At 42.9% G+C, this 25,495-nt stretch overlaps 1 protein-coding gene, 1 long non-coding RNA gene and 1 other non-coding gene across 3 annotated transcripts; 1 reads left to right on the forward strand and 2 right to left on the reverse strand.

Moving 5' to 3' along the window:
• Positions 1-7,921: 7,921 nt before the first annotated feature.
• LOC112859229 (U4 spliceosomal RNA) lies at positions 7,922-8,061 on the reverse strand. The gene has a single exon (XR_003223506.1). It is a non-coding gene; the product is annotated as a U4 spliceosomal RNA (small nuclear RNA).
• Positions 8,062-18,900: 10,839 nt separating this feature from the next.
• LOC147581811 (uncharacterized) lies at positions 18,901-21,832 on the reverse strand. Its single transcript, XR_015250289.1, has 3 exons — positions 21,674-21,832; positions 20,140-20,218; positions 18,901-19,202 (listed from the first exon to the last, which is right to left on the reverse strand). It is a non-coding gene; the product is annotated as an uncharacterized LOC147581811 (long non-coding RNA).
• Positions 21,833-22,414: 582 nt separating this feature from the next.
• On the forward strand, positions 22,415-25,145 carry NEUROG2 (neurogenin 2). The gene is made up of 2 exons (XM_025922297.2): positions 22,415-22,787; positions 23,179-25,145. The coding sequence occupies exon 2, from the start codon at positions 23,180-23,182 to the stop codon at positions 23,996-23,998; it is 819 nt and encodes a 272-aa protein (XP_025778082.1). The 5' UTR covers positions 22,415-22,787; position 23,179; the 3' UTR covers positions 23,999-25,145.
• The last annotated feature ends 350 nt before the right edge of the window (positions 25,146-25,495 follow it).

The following is a 25,495-nucleotide window of genomic DNA, read 5'->3' on the forward strand; positions in this document are numbered from 1 at the left end:
GCTTTGCTTGTCAAATTATTGGCTCTGCTGTCTACCTCTCAGTTTGAGTTCTGCTAGGCCACACAGTTTCCAGGAGTTGTCACAGTGCTTCTGGTCAGATGGGGTCGAAAGCCACTGTTCACAGGGATGGGGCTATGTTGAAGCTCCTTTGTCTGGGTGGGAAGGGGGAGGCTACTTCAGGCTACTCTGAAGTTTCACGGGGAGGAGCCAGAAGTTACCCTCAGTTTGGGCTGTGAATTGACCCCTCTGCTTGTGTGTAGTGTGGGAACACTCCACTCCCAGTACTGGCTTTGTTCCGGGGACAATCAGCTCTGCCCATCCACTTCTCTGCTCTACTGCTGCTGCTGGACCGCAGATTCCAGTTGTGCCAGCCCTTCTGGTCAGATGGGGCCATAAGACACTCTACAGAGGGTGGAGCTCTGATTCAGGTCCTTGGCTTGGGCCTGGGGCAAGCCAGGCTTTAGAGCTGGCAGAATTCTTTTGAGGAACTAAATCAGGCAGATCTCCTACCTGCTGAGCTCCCTGGTCAGAGTTTTGCAGGTAAGCAAAAACCCCTGGTTGGGATTACTTCTTGGGCACTGCAGGTGTGAACTCAGTCTGACTGTCCTGTTTGTTGTAAGCCCCTGCCTCCTTTGTCACAGTCAGATTCCCAGTGGCTGGGCCCTGCAGATTCCCCAGCAATCTCCATGGAGTGAGATCAGAGTAGGGACTTCCTTAAAGTGACCCAATGCTGGGGATGACTGGCTATTCCTCTTGGGTCTCTTCTCACTGGAAGATCCAGAGGTTCAGGGGAGACCTCTCCAAGTGGTGCTGTGCTATCTCAGGGGAGGGGCAATGTGGTCAACATGTAGTCACTTCTTACCCTTTGAATGCAGTCTCTTCTGGTGTCTGTGATGTGGGGGTGTTTCAGCCTCATTTTTGTGTTCTAGGATTCTCTCAGTGGGTCTTATTCTTGAGTGGTGGTTGTTCTGGTGTGGGGGAGCAAAGTCAGGAACAACTTATGTCACCATCTTGTTGACGTCACTCCTAAATTTTTTAAAAAATATTTATTTATTTGTTTGTTTGTTTATTTATTTATAGAATGTGTATGCTCATGTGCACATGAGCAGAGGAGGGGCAGAGGGAGAGGGAGAGAGAGAATCCCAAGCAGGCAGCATGGAGCTCAATGTGGGTATTGATCCCACCATCATGAGATCATGACCTGAGCCAAAATCAAGTTGGACTCTCAACCGACTGAGCCACTCAGGTGCCTACCCCCCCCACACAATTTTTTATTATGAAAAGAATACATTCTCTTTGTAGAAAATTTGTAAAATACAGCAGAGTATACAATAGAAAACAAAAAGCACCTAGGGATCCACTACCCAGAGATAATCGTTACAAACAACAATGTATATATGTGAATAAGTTAACCCATTTGTGGTATGATTTTAAACATTAACAAAGGAACATTTACTCATTCTATATGGAAAAATGGCAAGGGCTTGATTATAATTAATAGCAATGAAGTGTTGTCTTTATCAGTTAAAACAGAAAACCGCTTACTTGAATTATTTTATAATAAAAAATGACCAGTCTACTTCTATAAAACTATTCTTTTATGTTTGGGAAAGAAATAAAGCCACTGAAGAAACAAAACTTGTTTCATAATTCTCCAAGCCTTGTCCCAAATGTGTTCCTGAGTTTAACAGCAATTGCACGCTTAAACATTCATCCAAACTGTGAAGAAATCAGATTGTTGATTGCTCTTTGAAGGTCTTTGAAGGTCTACATTTGCTACTAGGATCCACTTTGCTACTTAATGCAAGAAAAACTGATTACCAGCAAAGAAGTTTAATAGCTGAGCTGGTGATTCCTAAAATCCTTATTTTCAAAAGTTGACTTAAAAAGAACATATATGTTTCATACTCTGCTGCCAACCCCTGTCCTTAGAAATATGCATTTCAATATTTGAGTCGTTTGTGAAAAATCACAAGTTAAAATCTGAGATTATGAAGCCCAGCTTAAAACTTCACAGTAAAATGTAACGTTTGGTATTGTTCTATGATATTGGAACAAAAAGAATGTTTGATTTGGCAATGCTGCATGCTCTTGACTATGGTTTAATTTAAAGACAGCTGTGAAATAGCTTTCTACTAATTTGATTTTTTTATATTAAATAAGAAGGAAATGGAAATTGGTGATTTACTCGACAGATATTGGACCTTGAAAATTAAATAATTGTTCTAAAAACATTAGCTTAATGCTGACTTGAAATGCCTGCTTCGTAATTAGTCATGAGTGAAATGTGTGTTTAGCTCAAGTTGTGTTTTTGGTTTATATTAGCATGACTTGATGATAGAATAAAGGAAAAATACAATACAAATATCTCTGCAAGGCCCTGAGTTCTTTTCATCCTGAAATACTAGATAGGTTAATATTTTTAACTCTTCTGTTTTATTTTTATTTTTTTAATTAAAAAAAATTTTTTTTAATGTTTATTTATTTTTGACAGAGCATGAGCAGGGGAGGGGCAGAGAGAGAGGGAGACACAGAATCCGAAGCAGGCTCCAGGCTCTGAGCTGTCAGCACAGAGCCTGATGCGGGGCTTGAATCCACTGACCGTGAGATCATGACCTGAGCCGAAGTCAGATGCTCAACCGACTGAGCCACCCAGGTGCCCCTAACTCTTCTGTTTTATTTAGTCTCTTTATTATTGATTTTCTCTCCTATTCTTTTCTTTCTTTCTTTCTTTCTTTTTTTTTTTTTTTTTTTTTTTTTTTTTTTTTTTTTTTTTTAGTTTATTTATTTATTTGGAGACATAGAATGAGTGGGGTAGGGACAGAGAGAAAGAATCCCAAGCAGGTTCCATTCTGTCAGTGCAGAGCCCAATGCGAGGCTCCATCTCATGAACTCTAAGATCATGACCTGGGCTGAAATCAGGAGTTGGACGCTTAATCAACCAAACCACCCAGGAACCCCTAGAGTACCTCTTTTACAACAGAAACTTTGAGTACATTTATTTTATTGGCTGGATTATAATGGATTTGTGGCTTTGGGGAATAGAAATCATTCCTTGATTCAGTTGAAGTCAGTGCATTCATTGAGCATCTACTCTGTGGCTGGCCCCATATTCAATGGAAAGCAGGCTGGTTCAGTATTCGGGAACACATGTGTGCAGCTTGTCTTATTTGTCAGCCCAGGCATGGAGTACAGGTGAATTAGTTATGTACCACCTTGCGCCTATGTGGGGCAGGCTAAAGCTATCCCTGATAGAGAAACTTGGCAGAATTCTTGAGGTAAAAATATCAGGCTTCTTTGACCATTCTTTTGGAGTGTCTATTTCTAAATAAAGCAAGAACTACCATGGCCATGATGATGTTGGGAGCTCAGATACATTGTTACCTACATTTCCAGATTCCTTACTCCTAGAGTTAGTGTCAGGCTTTGGGGTGTGAGGTAGAGGCCAGATCTTTGAAGACCAGGTAAGGCAACGAGAAGTAGAAGAGGGCTGGATGTGCATGGAGGGGGGTAACTGATGGGGAATATTCAGGGTTGACAAATTCTGAGGCATGAAAAGATACCAAGTCTCACAGATGGGGTGAGTGTGTGTGTGTGTGTGTGTGTGTGTGTGTGTGTGTGTGTGTGTCTAACCAGATGGCATCTCCAAGTAGTCTATGACTCTTTTCACATATCATGGGCCATATCCAGTGTTTTGAATGCATAATGATGACCTTCCACATGGAGACATCACATGAGTGCAGAATCAGGGCATCAGACGAAGTATAATGAACAGCATTTCAGGGAAATTGCTGAGTCTAGACATTGTTATATGAGACTTGTTTTCACGTATCAGGCATACTGTGTAAGCAAGCTGACTGAATACAAGGGGCTAAGGACAAAATAAAGAACATATTGCAAAGGGTGCTACATTCATAACTTTAGTGCCAATGGCTTTTCAAAACCTATTCTGCGTTTCTAAATTAGGATCAGCACCACCACAATAGGTTCTCAGTGTTTACACATTGAATAATATAAAATCTAGAATGTCCAGGTCGCATGTTTTCCTTTCTTTTTTTTAAACATTTTCTTCTATGTTTTTAAACAAATCAAGTTGAGCTTATTTTTCTCACCTTCTAGTATTTGTCCATATATATGCCTAATTTGTATACTTAAAGCATGAATACCTCACTTTGTTCTGTGTTTATTCATTATACCATATTTTCTTTTCCCTTCCTTTTGTCTAGGCTTATTTATATATTTTTGAGCAGGTAATAACATACACATGATTCAATATTCAAGAGGAACAAAAGGGAGCAGAGTGAAAAGTCTACTTCCCTGTCGTGTCCTTTAGCTACCCAGTTCTCTTCCCCAGAGTCAACCAATATTATAAGGTTCTTAAATTTCTTTCCAGAAATATTTTACTAGCATACAATAAATATTAGTGGCTTTGCCCTCTGATGGTACTCTACTATACACACTTTCTTGTACCTTGCTTTTTTTACTGAACAGTATTGTCTTCCAGTTCATGCCATGTTCATACTTTTAAACAATCACCTGAGATTTGTCATCAGCATAAATTACTCCAACATGCCACTGACCACAGCCTCTCCCTCACTTCCCCAACATGTACTCCCTGGCTTCATCATGATCTCTCATCTCCTGACTCCTTACTGTTCTGCCTTTGATCTTTTGCATCCTTTGATCTTTTCCTGTCTGCCCAGACACCATTGTGTTAATCACACTCAACTGCCTTGGTGCATTGACTCTTCGCTGTGGGTTTTTCCAGCTGATAAAACTCTAACATCCTTTTCCATTTCTCATACCTGGGCTGCTGCTGGGTGCTCTTGAGAAAATTATACATGAAAAGATGAAAATTATACTAATATGCAAATGGGTGCCACAACATGGCTTGATAGCTTATTTCTTTTTGTCATTGAATAATATTCCATTATTTGGATGTACCACAATTTATTTATCTACTTACCTACTGAAGGACATCTTGGTTACCTCCAAGTATTGGCAATTATGAATAAAGCTTCTATAAACATCCATGTTCAGTTTTTTGTTTGGACAGAAGTTTTCAACTCCTTTGTTGAAACCCAGCAGTGTGATTGCTGGATCATATGGTAAGAGTATATTTGGTTTTGTAAGAAACTGCCAAACTATCTTCCAAAGTGGCTGTACCAGTTTGCATTCCCACCAGCAATGAATGAGAGTTCCTGTCACTCCATATCCTCACTGGCATTTGGTGTTTTTGGTGTTCTAGATTTGGGCCATTTTATACATGTGTAGTGCTCTCGTTTTTTTAATTCACATTTCCCTGATGGCATATGGTGTGGAGCATCTCTTCATATGCTTATTTGTCATCTGTATCTTTTTTTTTTGGTGAGGTGTTAAGATCTGTGTACATTTTGGATACTCTTTATTAGATGTGTCTTTTGCAAATATTTTCTCCCAGTCCTGTGGCTTGTCTTCTAATTCTCTTGATCTTTTCTTTTTGTGTGTGCCCAAGTTTTTAATGAGGCACAGATTATCATTTATTTCTTTTATGGATCATGCCCTTGGTGCTGTATCAAAAAAGGCATCGCCATACCTAAAGTACTTTAGGTTTTCTCCTATGTTATTTTCTAGGAGTTTTATGGTTTTGCATTTCACATTTAGGTGATGGACCATTTTGCAGATTTTGTGGAGAGTGTCAAGTCTGTGTCTACATTCATTTTTTTGCATGTGCATGTCCAGTGGTTTCGGCATCATTTGTTGAGACTATCCTTTGCTCCATTTTATTGCCTTTGCTCCTTTGTCAAATATCAGTAGACTATATTTATAGGGGTCTATTTCTAGACTCCATTCTGCTCTGTTGTCTTTTTTTTTTTTTTTTTTTTTTTTTTTTTACCAATACTACACTGTCTTGATTACTAAAACTTTATAGCAAGTCTTGAAGTTGGTAGCATCAATCTTTCAATTTTGTTCTTCTCCTTCAATATTGTGTTGGCTATTGTAGGTCTGATGCCTGGCCACATAAACTTTAGAATCAGTTTGTCAATATTCATAAAATAATTTGCTGGGATTTTGACTGGGGTTATATTGGATTGGCAGATCAAAGTGCAAAGAACCGATACCTTGATAATATCGAGTCCTCCTGTGCGTGAGGATGAAATACCTATTTATTTAGTTCTTTGATTTTGTTCTTCAGAGCTTTGTAATTTCCCTCAAATAGATCTTATATTTTAATAGATTTATACCTAAGTATTTCATTGAATCGGGTACTAATATAAATAGTATTGTGTTTTTAATTCCAAATTCCACTTGTTCATTGTCAACATATAGGAAAACAGTTAACATTTGTTTATTAACCTTGTAACTGGCAACCTTGCAATAATTGCTCATTAGTTTCAGGAGATTTTTGTGGACTCTTTTCTACACAGATCAATTATATTATCTATGAACAAAGACAGTTTTATATCTTCTTTCTTAACCTCTTTGCCTTTTATTTCCTATTCTTGCCTTATTCCATTACCAAGGACTTCCAGTATGATGCTGAAAAGCAGTGGTGAGAGGGTACATCCTGCCTTGTGCCTGTTCTTAGTGGGAAAGCTTTGAATTCCTCACCATTATGTATGGAATTAGCAGTAGGTTTTTTGTAGCTAGGCTTTATAACAAGTTGAGAAAGTTCCCCTCTTTTTCTAACTTACTGAGAGTTTTTATCATGAATAGGTATTGGATTTTGCCAATTGCCTCTTCTGCATCTATTGAGATGATAATGTGATTTTTCTTTCCCAGTTTTTGATGTGGTGGATTATATAAATCCCACTTGGTTGTGGCATATAATTCTGTTTTGGATTTCATTTGCCCATAATTTGTTGAAGATCTTTGCATCAATGTTCATGAGAGATAACTGTTCTGTAGTTCTCTATCCTTGTTATATCTGACTGGTTTGGATATTAGGGTAATGCTGGCCTCAAAAAAAAAAAAAAAAAAAAGAATTCGGAAGTATCCCCTCTGCTTCTATCCTCTGGAAAGAGATTGCAGGGAATTGGATATTTGGTATAATTTCTTCCATAAATGTCTGGTAGAATCCACCAGTCAACCCATCTGGGTCTGGTACTTTCTGTTTTGGAAGGTTATTAGTTATTGATAAAATTTCTCTAAAAATATAGGTCTTTTCAGATTGTTTTTCTTCTATGAGTTTTGGCTGATTGTATCTTTCAAGGAATTGGTTCATTTCTATGGGATCAAGCCCCACTTTGGGCTCCACGATGAGCAAGGAGTCTGCTTAAAATTCTCTCCCTCTCGCTCTGGCCCAAACTTGCTCTCTCTCTCTCAAAATAAATAAATATACTTTAAAAAAAAGAAGTGTGTTGTTTAGTTTCCATATGTTTTGGGATTCTTCAGTTATCTTTCTGTTACTGATTTCTAGTTTAATTCCACTGTGGTCTGAAAGTCAATATTGTATGATTTATATACTTTTAAATGTGTTACGGTGTTTTATGGTCCAGAATATGTTCAAGCTTGGTAAGTGTTCCATGTATGAGAGAAATGTGTATTCTGCTATTGTTGAATGAAGTAGTCTAGAGATGTCAATTATATCCAGTTCATTGATGGTGTTGTTGAATTCAACTATGTCCTTACTGATTTTCTACCTGTTGGACTGTTCATTCCTGAGAGGGGTGTTGAAGTATCTAATTATATTAGTGGATATATCTATTCCTCCTTACAGTTCTATAAGTTTTTGCCTCCCTTACGTTGATGCTCTGTTGTTAGGTGCATATATATTAAGGATTGTTATGTCTTTTGGAGAATTGATTCCTTTATCGTTATGTAATGCCCTTCTTTATCCCTGATAACTTTCATTACTTTGAAGTCTGTCTTGTCTGAAATTAGTATAGCTACTCCCACTTTCCTTTGATTAGTGTTAGGATGGTGTATTTTTATCCTTCCACTTATATTTAATCTATAATTTGTCTGTAGTCAAAGTGGTTTTCCAGTAGACAACATATAGTTGTGTTCTGTTTTCTCAATTAGCAATAATCGCGCCTCGGATAAACCTCATTGGCTACGATACTGCCACTGCGCAAAGCTTGTGTTCTGTTTTTTGAACCACTCTGACAGACTCTGTTTTTTAATTGGTGCATTTAGAGCATTGACATTCAAAGTATTGTTGATATATTTGGATTAATATCTCCCACATTCATTGTTGTTGTCCTTGATCTTTATTCCTGTTTTGTCTTCTTGGCTTTTTCTACCTTTTATCGTTTCAATTGAACATTTTATATGATTACATTTTCTTTTCCTCCTTAGTGTGTCAGTTAGACTTCTTTTTTTGTTTTTGCTTTTGTTGGTTTGTTCTTACTTTTTTACTTTTTTTAGTGATTGCCTAGAGTTTGCAATATGTATTTATGACTAATCCAGACCCATTTTCAAATAACATTATACCACCTCACAGGTAGCATGAGTACCTTATAATAACAAAATAAACCTAATTCCTTTTTTCCTGTTCCTTGTATCTTTGCTTTTATTCATTTCACTTATATGTAAGCAGACATAAGCATATACACATAAGTATACATAACTCAATACACTGTTGTTATTATTAGTTTGAACAAATTGTTTTCTGTTAGGTCAATTAAAAATAAGAATAATAAAGGGTTTCATTTTACCCTCACCTATTCTTTACTTGGTGTTCTTCTTCTTTATGTAGATCTGAATTTCTGAACTATATCATCATCCTTCTCTCAAAAGAACTTTTTTTTTTAATTTAATTTTTTATTTTTTAAAATTTACCTCCAAATTAGTTAGCATATAGTGCTACAATGATTTCAGGAGTAGATTCCTTAGTGCCTCTTACCCATTTAGCCCACCCGCCCTCCCACAACCTTTCCAGCAACCCTGTTTGTTCTCCATATTTAAGAGTCTCTTCTGTTTTGTCCCCCTCCCTGTTTTTATATTTTTTCCCTTCCCTTATGTTCATCTGTTTTGTCTCTTAATGTCCTCATATGAATTAAGTCATATGATTTTTGTCTTTCTCTGACTAATTTCACTTAGCATAATATCCTCCAGTTCCATTCACGTAGTTGCAAATGGCAATATTTCATTCTTTTTGATTACTGAGTAATACTCCATTGTGTGTGTATATGTGTGTGTGTGTGTGTGTGTGTGTGTGTGTGTGTGTGTGTGTATCACATCTTCTTTATCTATTCATCCATCGATGGACATTTGGGCTCTTTCCATACTTTGGTATTGTTGATAATGCTGCTATAAACATGGGGGTGCATGTGTCCCTTCAAAACAGCACACCTGTATCCCATGTATAAATGCCTAGTAGTGCAATTTCTGGGTCATAGGGTAATTCTATTTTCAGTTTTTGAGGAACCTCTATACTGTTTTCCAGAGTGGCTGCACCAGCTTGCATTCCCATCAAAAGAACTTTTTTTTTAACATTTCTGATAAGGCAGATTTACTAGCCAAAAAATGCCCTCAATATTTGTATTCCTGAGTAAGCCTTTATTTCACCTTCACTTTTGAAGGATAATTTCTCAGGGTACAGAATTTTAGGTGAGTGGTATTTTTTGTTTGTTTATTTTTATTTTTATTTTTGTCTCAACACTAAACATTTCACTCTACTGTCTTCTTGCTTACATGGTTTCTGAGGAGAAGTCAACTGTAATTCTTATCTTTGCCCCTCTACAGGTAAGGTATTCCTTCCTGCCCCAACCCAGCTTCTTTTGGTATTTTTTCTTCATCTTTGATTTTCTGCAATTTGAAAATGATAAAGCCTAGGTGATTTTTAGCAGGAGGTGGGGGGAGGAGTGGTGGGAATGGGGCATTTATCCTGCTAGGTACTCTCTGAGGTTCCTGGATTTGTAATTTGGTGTTTGGTATTAATTTGGGGGGAAATTTCAGTCATTGTTTCAAATATTTCTTTGCATTTCTCAAGGGAAGGGCATAGGCTTGGAGTTCTCAAGCCTGGGCATACAGTGTGACAGATCTAGTCTGTGACCGGGATCCTGACCTTTAATTAATATGTGACCTTGGTGTGTGTGTGTGTGTCTCTCTCTCTCAAAATAAATAAATAAACTTAAAAAAAAAATAGAGCACCCAGGTGGCTCAGTTGATTAAGTGTTAGACTCTTGATTTTAGCTCAAGTCATGATTTCACGGTTTGTGGCATTAAGCCCTGTGCTGACAGCATGAAGCTTGCTTGGGATTCTCTCTCTCTCTCTCTCTCTCTCTCTGCCCCTCTCCCACTCTCTTGTGCTCTCTCCCTCAAAATAAATAAATAGAGGCGACTGAGTGACTCAGTCCGTTAAGGGTCCAACTCTTGATTTTGGCTCAGGTCATGATTTCACAGTTCACGAGTTCAAGTCCTACATTGGGCTCTGCACTGTCAGCGCAGAGCCTGCTTGGGATTATGTCTCCCTCTCTTTCTGCCCCTCCCCAACTTGCTCTCTCTCTTTCAAAATAAATTAAAAAAAACTTGAAAAAATAAATTAACAAAAAAAGAAGTAGTTTCTATTTTCTCAGTTTTCATCAGGTATCAGCCCGAAAACACTGTCTTCCCTGGCTGTTCACTACAACCAAAAAATATGGGGAAAGATTAAGTGGAGAAAAAACTGCCCAAGAAATCATTCCTTTAGAACACAGTTTTGGGGCATCTGGATGTCTCATTTGGTTACGCATCTGACTCTTGATTCCTGCTCAGGTCGTGATCTCCCAGTTTGTGAGATCAAACCCCATGTGGGGCTCTCCACTGACAGTGCAGAGCCTGCTTGGGATTCTTTCTCTCCCCCTCTCTGTGCCCCTCCCCAGTCATGCTTGCTTGCACTCTCTCTCTCTCTCTCTCTCAAGATAAACAAATAAACTTAAAAAAAAAGTTTTATCAAGATCACTGATGTTGATCTGACACAGCCTTGATACATCTATCAACTACATATTATGTAATCAATATTGCTTAATGAAAAGAAACAAGAAGAAAAAGTGATGGTCCTCATCTCTGTGAATGCTGTGTTAACCTAAATTTTGACTTGACTTTCTACAATGATTAAATTTACTCTGTGTTCTCTAGTTACAGATTTATTTCTCCATAAATATTAAGTTAGAATTTCAGTTGCCAAATTATGATTGAAATCACCTAGGTATCCTTTCTTGGCCAAATGCTTGGAACCAAGAAATGTATTACTGACTTCTTATTAGACTGTGTGCATATATTTTATTTAATTTGTTGTATTTATTATTTAAAAAATCTGTATGTCCTACTTGCTTTTATTTCTATTTTATGAGAAGAAGAAAAAGCACTTTGAGCTTTTCAGTTAAGAGGGAAGGAAAAACCTGTTACAGTAAAACCTTAGATTGCAAGTAACTTGTTCCACGGGTGTTCCACAAGACGAGCCAACATTTCTAATCAGTTTTAACTTGATAAACCAGTGATGTCTTGCCATACAAGTAGTAAGTGGTGACAAATGTCACATGATCACAACTGAGCCAGTGGTTCTCTCTCTCTCTCTCTCTCTCTCTCTCTCTCTCTCTCTCTCTTTCTCTCTCGCTGCTACATTGTGGGTGATCTCCCCTGCTCGGATGCTCAGTCTCAGACTGAGGTGTTTGGCAGAAATCAGTTAACATTTTCAGAACACTGGAAGGTGCCCACAATTGGCACTAGTGTATTTTTTATCACTTCAAAGCACCTATGGACAGTCCTTTGTTTTCCATACAAGAGGAAGCTTAGGAATGCTTTGCTTCATTCTGGGTCAGGCTACCTATAGATATAGACCCTTTCCTCTGCTGCCTTATTGCCAGTTACATTAAATATAGTATATGACAAGCGTTTATTAATACTGTACTCAACATCCGTGTTAGCATATACAATGGCCCCCATGTAGAAAAAAGGTGAAAAGAAAGGCAGTAAGAAGGAGATGATTATGGTGGAAGTTAAGAAGGAAATCATCAAAAAGTATGAACAAGGTATGTGAGTGGCCGAAATTGCAAGATTTTATAAGAAGTCTACATCTGTGTCTTTTCTTCAGAGAAGGAGAAAAAAGCAGAGGAACCCCTCCCTTCAAATGCGATTAGGGAGATGTGTAAAATGTGGGAAACAGTGCAAAATTTTGTATAAAAAAAGCACCACCAGAATAAGGCTGTAGCAGTGTGAGTGGTGAATCTGTTTAACGACAATGCAATGTCACATTTCGGCAAAATCCTCAACAGGAGGCAAAAGCAAATGTCCTTGGATAGGTTCCTTGTTAAAGCTGCACAAAAAGAAAAAGATTCCACTGAGCCAAAAGATAGCAGTGATTCCATTAGTGATAGTGAAAGTCGTCCTACACAATAACCCTTCTTTCTCTGTCTCCTTCACACCAGCCACAAAGGTTTTCAAAGATAAGTACAGGTTAATTTGTTTATTTTTCTTTATATTTTGCATTTTAAAAATTATTTGGTATTATATTACAGTATTGTAATCATTTTTATATGAATATTTTTGGGTTGTGGAATGAATTATCTGAGTTTCCATTATTTCTTATGGGGAAAGTCACTTCGATACACAAGTGCTTCGGATTACAAGCGTGTTTCCTGAACGACTTATGATGACAAACCAAGGTTTTACTGTATTTTAATAAGACACTACTCCTTGGTTAGCTTATTTTGAACAAAAGAATTGTTTCCAAGCATCACCATGGGGGTAGGTAAGCACTGTTTATGCCTATTTTGTGAGACACTGTGCCAAAGGAATATTCAGAGAGAAAACCAAATACCATGTGATTTTTCGGGAGCAGCCAGCAATTTATTCTCAGGAACAATGCACTTCGTCATAAAACAACTTCCTTTAAGCCTTCCAATGACTTGTTTTCTGAGAAACTGTTGATCTCAAATCCAATGTAGGCCAAATAATTTGAAGTATAAGGATAAAAGGTGATCAGATTCATGCAAAAAATAAACTGTATTTTCCTCCAATTTTTAGGGGCATATTAGATCCAGTGCAGCTGGGAAATTTAAAAAAGTTTTCTTTTTCAGAAATTTCTTAACAGACATTTACCATAAAAAAACTTTAGAAAATATCTCTTGATTTTTCTGCTTAATATTGTGAAATTATTCTTTTCCTTTCACCAAGAGAAAGTGAACTCTCAAATCCTCAAAAATAAAAAAAACCTTGGAGAAAAAGAGAATTTGCTGAGAAGAATGCCATTATCCTCTGGCAAATCCTTTCCTTTCTCTTATTCTCAGTCCTGCTGCCTCATACACAGACAATAACACAACATAGTTTCAGTGTGATGATTGGTGCTATAAAAATGCAAAGTTAAATAGAAACCCACAATAGTCTCCTTCAGGGTAAAGATGGCTTCTGTCAATAAAGCCAAAGCCCTAATAGCATCAGAAAGCAAAATTCAGAATTAAACAATTTCTGGATCCTGACTGTTTTTTAAATAGAAGTTTTAAATGCCGTATTTTCAAGCACAGAATGTAAGAGGAGGAAAGTTTTTAATCACTACTAAGAACAGGTCAAGAAGAAGTACATTTAAGGAAGATTAGACACAAAGAATTTTCTGTTAACAAGTGCCATTTAAAAGGGGGATATACTACTTTGATACATGGTTAAAAAATCTTTCTTTAGATATCCATCAAAACACTATCTGTGATGAGATCTCATCTCTTTGGGAAAATTATATGTGATTTACCCAGAATATAGAAAACAATAGCATCAAGGAGATTTCCTTTCCCTATCCAACCCCAAGAATTGTGTTTTACAAAAATATTGAAATTAGCACTGAATGTTTCCTATACAACAATGTTTACACTGTGGTTCAAGAGCAAGTTTTAAATGTTGGTTTCAAGTTACAGAAGCCAATATCAATCAATAACAATCAACCAAAGATGGATCAATCGATCCGTCTGTGTGATCCTTAATTTTAACCGTGAAGGAGTTCTATGATCTAACTCACCCCAGTTCAGGCATCTCTAATCTGAAATTTACCCCCAATCTTTGACAAACACTACAAAAGACAAAGGTGAACCCCAGAAGGTCATTAGCTTTTAAATAATAATTTCTGATTATAAATGTCCCCAAGTTTACCTGGCAAACACAAAGAAGAAAATTTCAATTACCACTACCCAATGGCAAAAAAAAAAAAAAAAAAAAAAAAAGCACGATGAATATTTTTCTTTCCAGGATGTATGTGTTTTTATGTCCCTGCAATCTTTCAAGTATACATATTGTCTACAAACTGGAGTCATACTAAGAATTACATCATGATTTTAAAGGTGAAATATCTGCCAAAAATATTTGAAAGTTTGCACGACATTTTGTTATTGTGGTAATACTATAACTTATTATTAGACTCTACATTGGTAAATATGGTCAAACTTAAAAAAATCGCAGGCGAAGTGCTAAAATTATAAGTCCTTAAGTTATCTTTGACAATTGGGAAAGCCCAATTTGCCTGACAAAGTTAAAGACAAGTACATTCTAGTGGGGAAGAAATGAAAATGGGTAGCAGAAATTGGAATTTGAGCCTCTGAATCCAAGGGATGAAGCTTAAGGCAATTGGCACTGTGTGCCTCATAGCCCCCTCTCCCAACATACATGATATCCAGCTAAAATGTGTATCGAATATCAATTTGGAAGAGAAAAACATATACTAGGGGAACGGCAAGCAATCTGAGAAGGAGTCTGGAAAGTGGCTCTTTGTGTGTCAGGAGAAACATTCATCTACACCCTTTATATAATATACAGATATAGTGTATGCTCAATAAGTGCAGATGAAGTCCTTTCAACAGTCTGGAATTCAGGCCTTTTCCTTAGTCTACTGCATCTTGGCGTCACTTCTAGCTGGTGAATAGAGAAATCCTCAAAACAAAAGTCTTGGGGCCTAGGCCCCCTTGTTCTCAAACTTGGCCGCCATCAGAATCGCTGGGGGAGGTGCCTTGTATGTTTACTTCGGCTCCGAGGCGCACACACACTACGGACGCTTTTGAGTCTGATGCTTAGAAGTGGCCGGGTGCCATGCGTTTGTAAAACAAGTCCAGGTGAAGGCACCAGAGGGTACCACCGGAGGAACTGCGAAGTGACGGACAGCCCAAAGTCCTGTTTGCAGCCGGCGGACCCCGGGCCCCGCCGTAGTCCGCCCGTGGTCCCGCCAGGGGGCGCCAGGACCTCGCCGCGCGCCCAGCTCCCCTGGACCCTCTGCGCTTAACTCTAGGTGTGACCGGAAGGGAGCCTGACCCCGGGGGTGCGGCCGGCGGTAGGGGGCGCCTCTTCCAAACCCAGCAGCCGCTCGCGTTCCCGCGGATATCGCCCTCGCGTGAGATCTTGTTTTGTGTTTTGTTTTAAAAGCCTTCTCCGTCCCGGTACTGCTTGAAGGCGTAAATGAGAGACGGTGGGAGGGGTGGGAGGGGGAAACGGAGAAAAGAGGCGCTGGGGGACTGAATGCCTTCTTTAAATTACTGCTGACACCTCGGTTCCAGGCCCCTAAAATCTCAATCAACAATCCATTAGAACTCAACAGGAGTAAAACGAAATCCTCGTTTAAGTGTATTTATCCGATCTCCTTTCTCTCTTTCAAATGCAAAATCCATTTCAGCATATGCCCCCTTCTTTCTCTGGCCTTTCTCTCAAGACTGGCAGCCCATACCACTCTTGTAAATATGAAAGATGCTAATCATATGACATATCACGTCTCCGTCGGAGCCGGAATAAAGCCTTCAGATTTGGGATCATTGCCTCCAGACAACAGCTTCATCAGCCGGAAAGTTGGTTTTTTTCTCCTTTCCTTCAACTCTCAATCCCTTCTTTGTCTGGAGGAAAATGCAGCCGACTCGAGCCACCCAGGCCATATGGTTCACTCTGTATTTTCTTAGTTGAATTCTGTATTGTTTCTGTGACTTGCGAAGTTTTTTTGGAAATGCGTATAAAGACATAGACGAGCTACTTGTGCAGGGAGCGCTGCCCGGGCGCGCCGCGGCCGCCCCCTCCCGGCCTGGAGACCCGGCCGTCGCCGCTCCGCGGAGTGCGGTGTCAGCGATGGCATTAGCACACTGACGTGACCAACCACCGAGCCGGCCGCAGCTGTCTGGTTCGCTCGCTCGAGGTGCGTACTCTGCGCCTTGCACGGCGCCTGGCACACAGTAGGCGCTCGAGGAGACTCGGGGGCAATGAAAGAATGAATACATCAGCGACAAAGGTCGACCCCGAATGTTTTCGGTTCTAAAATATACTTTGGGTCTCTCAAAAGAAAACGTAGTCTCGCTCTCTCTTGACACTAATAACACTGTCTTATCGTCCACACAACACACGTTTTCCTGATTTCTGCAACTCTCTCTCTCTTTTCTTGCCTACTTATTTGAATGCAAGCTTTATGGGAGTAGAAATCGTGTCTGTCTTGCGCGTCGCATTGTTCCCAGGGGTTGGTACAGTGCTTGGCACACATAGGGTACTCATTAAGTGTATTTTGAACGTAGGAAGGAGGGATGATTGAATGAATGAGTTAAAGCGGTAAACGGATCCTCCTATTCCCCAAAGATACGATTAAAGAAACTTCTCTCCTAAAGATTCGAATTTATTTAGTGCAATCTCACCCTTTTTAAAAATCTATATCAGCAACAATGAAAAATGCACTTATCTCCAGAAGAGAATTCGGTGTTTGGGGGGTTTTGTTTTTTTCTTTAGTGGGGAAAGCAGAGGGGAAAATCAGCTTTCAGATCTTTATCCATCGCTCTGAATAAGTTTTGTGTTTTCCAGGTTCGGTACTGTCCGGGCGAGGGAGCAGGCTGCCAAATTTCCTTTCTGTCGGTCTAACTCCTTATACAAACCCAAAGGGCCCTTTCACCAAATCATTAAATTCTACAGAGGTGGTCAAGCTCGCACTGCTTTTCATGAAACGGAGAAAGAAAAGGGTCCTTGAAGTTTAGAAGATGCCCAAGGAAAACTCCTTGAATGACATCAAAAGAATGAGTTTCCATAGCTGTTGAAGCACGAGGGCCGTGTATCCGCACAAAGGGGGACCGGGGCACCGGGACGGGCCCAACGCTCTGTCCCAGGACAATTGGGTCACTGAAATAGGGAATTAATTACCATTGGAGAGTGGGCAGCCCATTCACCACTGGCTGAGTTTTATTAAACGCCAATATAAATAACAAAACAACTCTTGTGGCTGCACTATTCCTACACGCCAAAGGAAGGATTATGCTGGGGATTAACATCTTAAAGTCTATGAGACTTTCTGACTCAAGGCTCGGAGCTGGTAATCGTGTTTGTCTCCTGGTTCAGCGATTAGTGCTCTCTTTCTTGCACTTTCCCCTGGATAGCCAATGTCCCTTTTTGCAGGCACGGAGGGTTAGGGTGGGGGAGCCTTCTTTCACTAGTGGGCCCCCAAGTCCCCATTCACGCGCCGGCTGTTCTTTTCCTCTTACCTGAAGAAAACAATCAGAAAGCTGGCGTGGATTGGCAAAATCTTCTAACAGGGATTTCTTTCCTTCCTGGGAAAGCAAAGGGGCACTTGGGTCGTTTAAGGAGTGAGGAGAAGCCTGTAGGGCACTGCCTTTCCAGAGCTGATGGGGACAGGGTTAGGGTCCGGGCAGAAGAAAGGGAGCCTCCCCTCGCTTGCCGGGCAGATCTCGCCGCCTTCAAGACGACCTCGTGCGTCAAGATGGGTTCCCTGAATATTTGGCTTGAGGGACCAAAGCACTTTGTGCGGGCTTGGAGCGAGGATCTCGGGAATGGGGCTCCGACAGGGAGTAGGGTGGGGTCGGTCGGGTGGGGAGATGGTCTGCCCTGGATCTCCTCCCGTCGATTTCTCCGCGACTACCAGTTTATGGAAGAGAGGGGCGGGGGCGCTGGCGCGGTGAAGCTCCTAGCTTGCACCTCTCCAGTACGAGGGTGATGCCCAGTCCTCCCCGGACAAGATCCGAGGGGAAAGCCGGGGAAGACTGGGAATTCCATGCAGGGGTCCAGGACGAAAGTGGGGCGTGATTTCAGTTTTGTTTTTTCTTTTTTTTTCCCCCGGAAGGGGACCGCCAATATACCCGAGCTCACACTAGCTGCCAGCGCTTGTCGTCACAAATAACGAACTCTGGCAGCGCGAGGAGTCCTCGGCGAGGAAAGCTAACCTTTTCCAGGCCGGCCTCCCCGACCCTGGAAACGGCGTTTGCAGCCCCCAGTGAAGAACTAACGATCTTCAGGATTGGCTAACTTTTTCTCTCCATCTTTACGCCTTTCTGAGCGCTCCCTCGGGGGATTGGGACATTAGGCTATAAAATCCCTTTGGCAGGCACGGCACCCTATCCTTTTAGCAGGGTGTAGACGCTCCCTCTCCTTGCAGGCAGGATGGTTTACTGGGAATTGGGGGACAGGCTCGCTGGGCAGGCAAATTTTTCCTCCTGCACTCTGGGAAAAGAGCCCTCCCTCGCGGCCTCTCCGCCCACCCTCACCCCGCATTCACCTGCAGCAGCGTGAGTTTGGGGAGGAGACCATTTGCCCTCTTTGGCCACTTGTGAGGTCGAAGTGTGGATGGGATGTAGCCTATGGCCCCACAGCAACACCTACCCTAAACTTTAGGGCTTTTGGGTCGCCTCAAAGTTCAAGCTTCTTAGAGGCAACAAAGACTTTCTAAAGATCTCCACCCTCTCACCCCTCCCCTTACTTCACTTTTCTCTCGCTACACGATTCGACCCCCTTTCTTTCGAAGGCTTAGGGATGAGTTTAAATCATTGTGCTCCCATCTCTTGATAACTGCCTGCTTTGAGCTTTTGTTCTCTTAAAGTAGGATTGCACACTGAAAGAAGGGCTGAAGATGAACAGTTTGACCCTTCAGGACAGTTCACGCAGTGGACAGGAGCGGCCCTCGGTCACCGTCCTCACTGATGCTATTCACGCGCTCCCCTCCCCCTTCGCATAACATTTCAGCCTCGTTTCATCTGGACAATCTTTTAGACCACACAAGTGCCTCTTGAATTTATTTAAGTTAAAAGAGTGCTAGAAGAGTCCAGCTAAGGATATTTGGCGTCGGTCACGTCTTCGCACATCTGAGTACAAATTAAAATTTCTTTCTTTCAGCAAAACGGAGCAAAATGCTGAACAAAAAGAATTCTGCAACAGAGTGTGAATGGTTGGTTTCTGGACTTCACTAGCGTTGTTAGACTGTTCTTGGAGTTGTTTCTTTTCTTTTTAAAAATAATATTCTTCATAGTGGGAAATATTTCCAGAAGTGCTCTATTACTGAGTGATGATTCTCTTGAAAGCTATAACACAAACATACAACCAAAATTCTTAGAATTCCAAGATGATATAAAGGGTGATTTTTAAAAACTCTGTACTTTGCACAGTAATCTAAGATACACCACTGCATACACCCAAAGAAGCCCTTATTTTAAAGATAAAATTCTATGAACTCCATGATATCCTTATATTTATAAAGATTAGAAGCTGATTTACGTCTATGTTTGAAACCTTAAGTTTCTCCGCAGAATTTTTCCTTTTGAAGGAAATTTCTGGAATCCAAAATGTGCAGTTTACCCTCATGATATTTTATCTTTACTAAATATCTGCACAGGACATGTTTAAATATGTATTATTAACTTCTTACGGTGTAGAAAGTTTGGATTTTGACAAGAGAAAGCATGCACCCCTTCGGTGCATCATAAAAACATAAAACCTGGGAGAACATAAAAGCTGGGAAGTCAGACACCCAAATGCTGTTAACAATCAACTAAAGAAATCCATTGTGTGTTTCACTAGCACTAAGCATTAGACCCAGTTGGATCTCTGTGTAGAGTTATACAAGATTTACCAGATTTTCCTTTAAGCTTCTTCTTAACTGGATTCTGATTCTGTTCTTCACCCAAATATATTTTATCGTATCAACCCAGCACTTTCTAGCCAAACCAAAAATTTACAACAACCTGTCCAAAGGGTACGTTTCTACTGATACCGAAATGAAGCTTCCTTTGCTTTCTGTTACATTAACCAATTGGCTTGTCATTCTTTGCGGGCAACTCCTACATGAGATGTATCTATCTAAAGACTGACACTCCGTGCGTGGTTCCTCCCATCATCCCAGTATTTCTTTTTTAGCAGTCTTTGATCATTTCCTCAGAACCCAGCCTTCTCATCCTCTGTTTCACTCAACACAAAAATCTTGCATCCACTGCAGTGTTCCTGTGTTCCTTCAATCTTTACCTGCTAGCCATGACTTTGAAGGCTTTCTTTTAGAGGGACTGTGAAGAGTATTCACTTGTTTGGTATCGGTGAGCATCACCTGCAAAATAATGTTAAGATATACATGCAACCATGGTAAAGCACTTCTGGTAACTTTTACTACTGACCTATCTTCTGCTTGATCAAACTCTTTTATGAAGTTCTGATTCTGTAGGCTCATGATCCAGAATCAGAGACCCGAAGAAGTGTGAGAGAGGCAGATGCTGTATTCTGGAGACTGAAAGTGTCTCTCTTCTTTATAAATGTTTGAACTGTTAACACATGAAATCAAGCTGTTCTGAAAAGATTGAGGGGGCATCTGGAGAAATAATGCTTTTAAGCGTAGGGAACTTGCTCTTTCCAAGGGGAAGAGAGGCAAAACACAAATATCAACGAGCAAAGTGAAAATTGAGGCAGTTTTCAAATCATTTTAAGACAGAAGGGAGTCTGGAGGTTGGAGGGCTGCAGTGGGCAAAAGTCTCTTTCACGGGATTCTAATTTCCATCTTCTTTACTTTGCACCTTCCAATCCTGCAGTTACTCCATGCAGAAAGCATTAAACAAATTGAAACCATGCCAAAACACTAACAACCGCTTTCATCATGCCCTTCTCTGAAATAAATTTGTTTCCAATTCCTACAACCTGAGTGACACAGAGACCTGCAGACAAGAATCTTTTCTCTCTTGTCACTTTTCAACTTCCACCATTCCAAATACGCCTTGCTTAAACTGAATTTGCAAAAGGGAACTCAAGGGACTCCTCTCCTATCTACCGCAGTCCGGATTCTTGTCAGCTACTCTGGCACGGTCTAACGCTCCATCCGGCACACACACTTCTAGGGACTCTGGTTCTGTCTCTAAGAAAAGTCAGTCAAGGCGACAAGAGGGTGGGCGTGAGCGTGGGGGAGGAGGAGAGAGGGAGGGCCGACGAGCAATTCAGAACAAGTTCCCTCCGAAGTCCAGTAGCCCTCGGCTCTATTTTCCCGTTGAAAAGCGCCGAGTATCGGGAGGACGGGCCCCTTGTCCCTACAACGCCCCCCAGCGCGGAGCAGAGGTCACGGAAATGTCAGCTCAGCCCAGGCGCTCACAGGCGCTGCAGGTCGGCCGCTCCTCCCACTCCGCTGGCTGCCACCCTTGCAAGGAAGCCAACTTGTTGTCTGGCTCTGCCGTAAACCGGGGTTAAACCCCAAAACAAAACAAACAAAACAAAGCAAACGAACAGACAGAACCTGTGTCGGTTCCCGGAGACTCCGTTCGTCACCGGCAAAATGAGGAGGCTTTTAGCTTTAACCTGTGAGTGCGTTTATCCTCACATCCTCTAAAAGCCCATCTACCGCTCCCGCACTGGATCTCCCCTTCTAGGAGACGCCTCGATGAACCTTCCAACGTCCTCTTCCTTCACCCTTCTACGCCATTCTCTCTGGAACCTAAACACGTTTGCCCACCATGTGCCCACAACTCGCCACCCACACCCCACTCCTCCCTTGACCAAATGAATGCGTTTTAAAACCATTTACTGTTTGGTACAGCTCCTAAGAGGCTTTGCCAAGAGACGCCGGGTAGCACCAGAGGGTTGCTGCTTTCCCCGAGATTCTGACCCCCACTAACTAATTCCTCGGAGCTCAACGTCCGGGAGCTGAGAGGCCGGGCAGCGCCTGGTGCGGTGAGCGAGCGCGCGCCGGGGCTGGGGGTGGGGTGCGGCCGCAAGGACGGGGGCGGGGGGAGGTAGCCTCCGTCTCCCCAACGGCCCCCGGCGCCCCGGCCCCTAATGAGCTGCTGAAAGGGAGCGGGCTCCGGTGCGCGTGGCTCGCAGGCCTCCCGGAGTCCGGGGCGCCCTGATTGGCCAGCTGCGCCTCGCGACCTCCATTCATTAATAAATTAGCGGCACGCTCCAGCCGAGCGCGAGCCACCAATCACAATGGGCAGCGGCGGCGACAACAGCCGCAGCTTGAGCTGAAGCTGCCACCGCGGCTTCAGCCGCTCCGACCGCAGCCTCGAGCTCCAACAGGAGCTTTAGAACCATTTTATGCTGATTAGATAAAGGGGGAAAAGAGAGGCGGGGGGCGATGGGAGGAGGAGGATGGATGGCAGGGCCAGGGAGGGGGGAAGCGGGTGAAGAAAGAGAAAGAAATGAATGATGATAATGCAATGAAAAGAATAAGCCGGGGGAGGGAAAAGCGGGGGAGAAGGGGGGCCTGCACAGGGGGGAGGAGGAGGCGGCGGCAGGGGTTGGGGGGGAGGTGGGGGCCCTGGGGGCAGATCTGATTGTTTTCTTGGTGGTATATAAGGGGTTTTAAGGAGAGTCGTGTGCCAGACACGCAGCCACTGAACCACAAGCAGCTTCGCTTTAACTGGAGTGCCCGGGAGTCGCGTGCCAGGAGCTGCACGGCCGAGGACTGACTGACAGACAGACACGCACCACCACCACAACACACGAGACCCGGGCGGATCGCCGCGGCCTCCGGGGCTCTTGGCAAACTCGCCAGTCGGAGAGGTCCCCCGCGGAGCCGCGCCAGATCCGCCGCTTTCACGCTAAGAGAAGGACGCAGCGCTGCGCTCCCGGCAGCGCGGAGAATCGCAGCACACGCCAAAGTAATAGCTTCGCCGAGACGCACTGAGGGAGCGAACTACGTAAGTATCCGCCGGTGTCTTCCAACTTGGAAGGGTGTTTCCGGCACTCTTTTCCGGCACTCTGTTCCACCACGTCAGAGCACCCTTTGCAGGCACAGAATCTTTGTCCCAGGGGCTGCTGTCTCTTTCCGGGCGGGAACACAGCCGCGAGGTCGACCAGCCGAGGGCGGGACCCTGTTGGCTGGCAGCGGGGACACAACGAGGGGCTCTCCTGAGCTTGGAGAGCACTGGCGGGGTCTCCTCCCTAACTACGTTCCTCCTTGGCGCCGCCCTTCCGAACCAGTCCTAGTGGGTGCGCGCAGGAGTACTTCCCGCTGGCACCAAGAACGTGCCTCTGCTTCTGTATTTACATCTCCTTTGGTTCTTTCTTCCTCCCCGCTCTCCCCGGTAGGATGTTTGTCAAATCCGAGACCTTGGAGTTGAAGGAGGAAGAGGACGTGCTGGTCCTGCTCGGCTCGGCCTCCCCCGCCTCGGCTGCCCTCACCCCGCTGTCGTCCAGCGCCGACGAGGAGGAAGAGGAGGAGCTGGGCGCGTCGGGAGGGGCGCGACGGCAGCTTGGGGCCGAGGCCGGGCCCGGGGGGCTGGGCGGCCCGTCGGCCGGAGCTGAGGGCTGCCGGCCAGCGCGGCTGCTGGGTCTGGTGCATGAATGCAAGCGGCGCCCCTCCAGGGCGCGGGCCGTTTCCCGCGGCGCCAAGACAGCCGAGACCGTGCAGCGCATCAAGAAGACCCGTAGACTGAAGGCCAACAACCGTGAGCGCAACCGCATGCACAACCTCAATGCGGCGCTGGACGCGTTGCGCGAGGTACTCCCCACGTTCCCGGAGGACGCCAAGCTTACCAAGATCGAGACCCTGCGCTTTGCCCACAATTATATCTGGGCGCTTACCGAGACCCTTCGCCTGGCGGACCACTGCGGGGGTGGCGGCGGAGGCCTGCCGGGGGCGCTCTTTTCCGAGACCGTGTTGCTGAGTCCGGGAAGCGCTAGCGCCTCCCTGAGCAGCAGCGGAGACAGTCCGTCGCCTGCCTCCACCTGGAGCTGCACCAACAGCCCGGCGCCGTCCTCCTCGGCGTCCTCCAACTCCACCTCCCCCTACAGCTGCACTTTATCTCCTGCCAGCCCGGCTGGTTCTGACATGGACTATTGGCAGCCCCCACCTCCCGACAAGCACCGCTACGCACCTCACCTCCCCATAGTCAGGGACTGTATCTAGAACTGCCATCCTTGCTACCCGCGCCAGGCCTTAGTGGGTTCCCTTTCCTGTCCTGGACCAAGCCCTCCCACCCCTCTCCTGTCCCCACTTCTACGCCCTGGAAACCATCTCATTTCGCAGGGCAGATGTAGCCGTTCTGACTCCTGGGTTGTTTGCTGCATTCCTTGGCCAAGGGTTTCCTTCCGTCAGACGGTCTCTAATTTATTGAAGGTGTGATGGAGCTTATTGTCAAAGAGGAGGGTAGAGTTTGGGGGGGAGGGGGCGTTTCTTAAGGCTAAAAAGATGCTGGGAAGCAAAGAAGGTGGCCAGTCTAAACAGTTTGCAGAGCGGACTGACGCTCCTCCCCCTCTCTGTAACACCAGAGGGACCCGGCGCAGTGCGTGTGAATCTCCCAGGGGGAATGCAACTGGTTCCTCTGATCTCTTCACCTTTGCTTCTACATAGAGATGTTAATGTCGAGTAGAAAGAAATGTATCTTAGCATCTGAATGATTTTACCGGTAATAATATTATCCACAGATTTGCAATGGCTGGCATCTGCTTTATTCCCATTGCTGTCTGCGGGCTGTGGGAATTTCACCTGTCAAACCAAACTTTCCCTCTCTGATGTGCACTTTGTTCTGTTTCCCAGATTCGTCACAATGCCTATTGTCCCGTCCTTCTCTTTCCTTTTTCTTCTCCATTTTGCCATCTGTCTCTTATGATTTATAAGGGGGGAAAAAGTTGTTTTGTTAGAGGGCCAGGTTAGAAGTCATTGTATAATTTGTAGGCTTTGTAATGATTGAATGCAAGCGTGGAAATTTAGGCTGAACTCTCTATCAAAAGGAAAAATGTGGAGGAAAAGGGAAAAATCAGGAGGGAGGATTGCTTCATGCATTATTTATCTCGACCTTTTAGGGGAGAAGGAACTCCCCCAGTCTTTCAAGAGATTAAAAATAAATCAACAGACTGAAAACCTAAGCAGACACGGAGCATTATCAGGATCAGCCACACACGTGTTCCCTTCTATTTATTATAAAGAAATTTTTCATGGGAAAAGTATGTATTTTTTGTATATTCTACAGAGTTTATTCTAGTATGTATTTACATCTTGAACAAAAAAATTGTTCTTGTGATTAAACTATAAATAAAATATATAATTTTCATAATTTCTGTGTGTTGTAACTTTTGCCTGCTTATGTGGTTTTTAGAAGAATGTGTTGTGTCTTTGTGAAATTCTCCTTATAGCAAACTGAGTAGAGTCCTTGTATTTTTCATCAGTGTTTGTGTGTAGAATTTCACTGACACATAAGGTCTAAGAAATCACAAGAAGCTGAATCATATTTGAGACACTGACATCAGAGTGTTGCTCTGCATACAACCAAAATTTGATTTTTAAGAAATCAATTTCTGAGCATACAAGATCAGTAAAAAAAGGGTTGGGGTGGGGATTAAAAGATAATTAAATCGTGGTAAGTTCCAAAGTTCTTGATTTAAAAAGAGATAGTGAGGTTGAAAT

This window comes from Puma concolor, chromosome B1 (genome assembly GCF_028749965.1).
Source record: "Puma concolor isolate L17-30 chromosome B1, mPumCon1.1.hap2, whole genome shotgun sequence".
NCBI classification, from domain to species: domain Eukaryota; kingdom Metazoa; phylum Chordata; class Mammalia; order Carnivora; family Felidae; genus Puma; species Puma concolor.

Excerpts from the sequence above, each read along its gene's own strand:
- NEUROG2 (XM_025922297.2), top strand. The coding sequence starts at position 23,180 with ATGTTTGTCAAATCCGAGACCTTGGAGTTGAAGGAGGAAGAGGACGTG.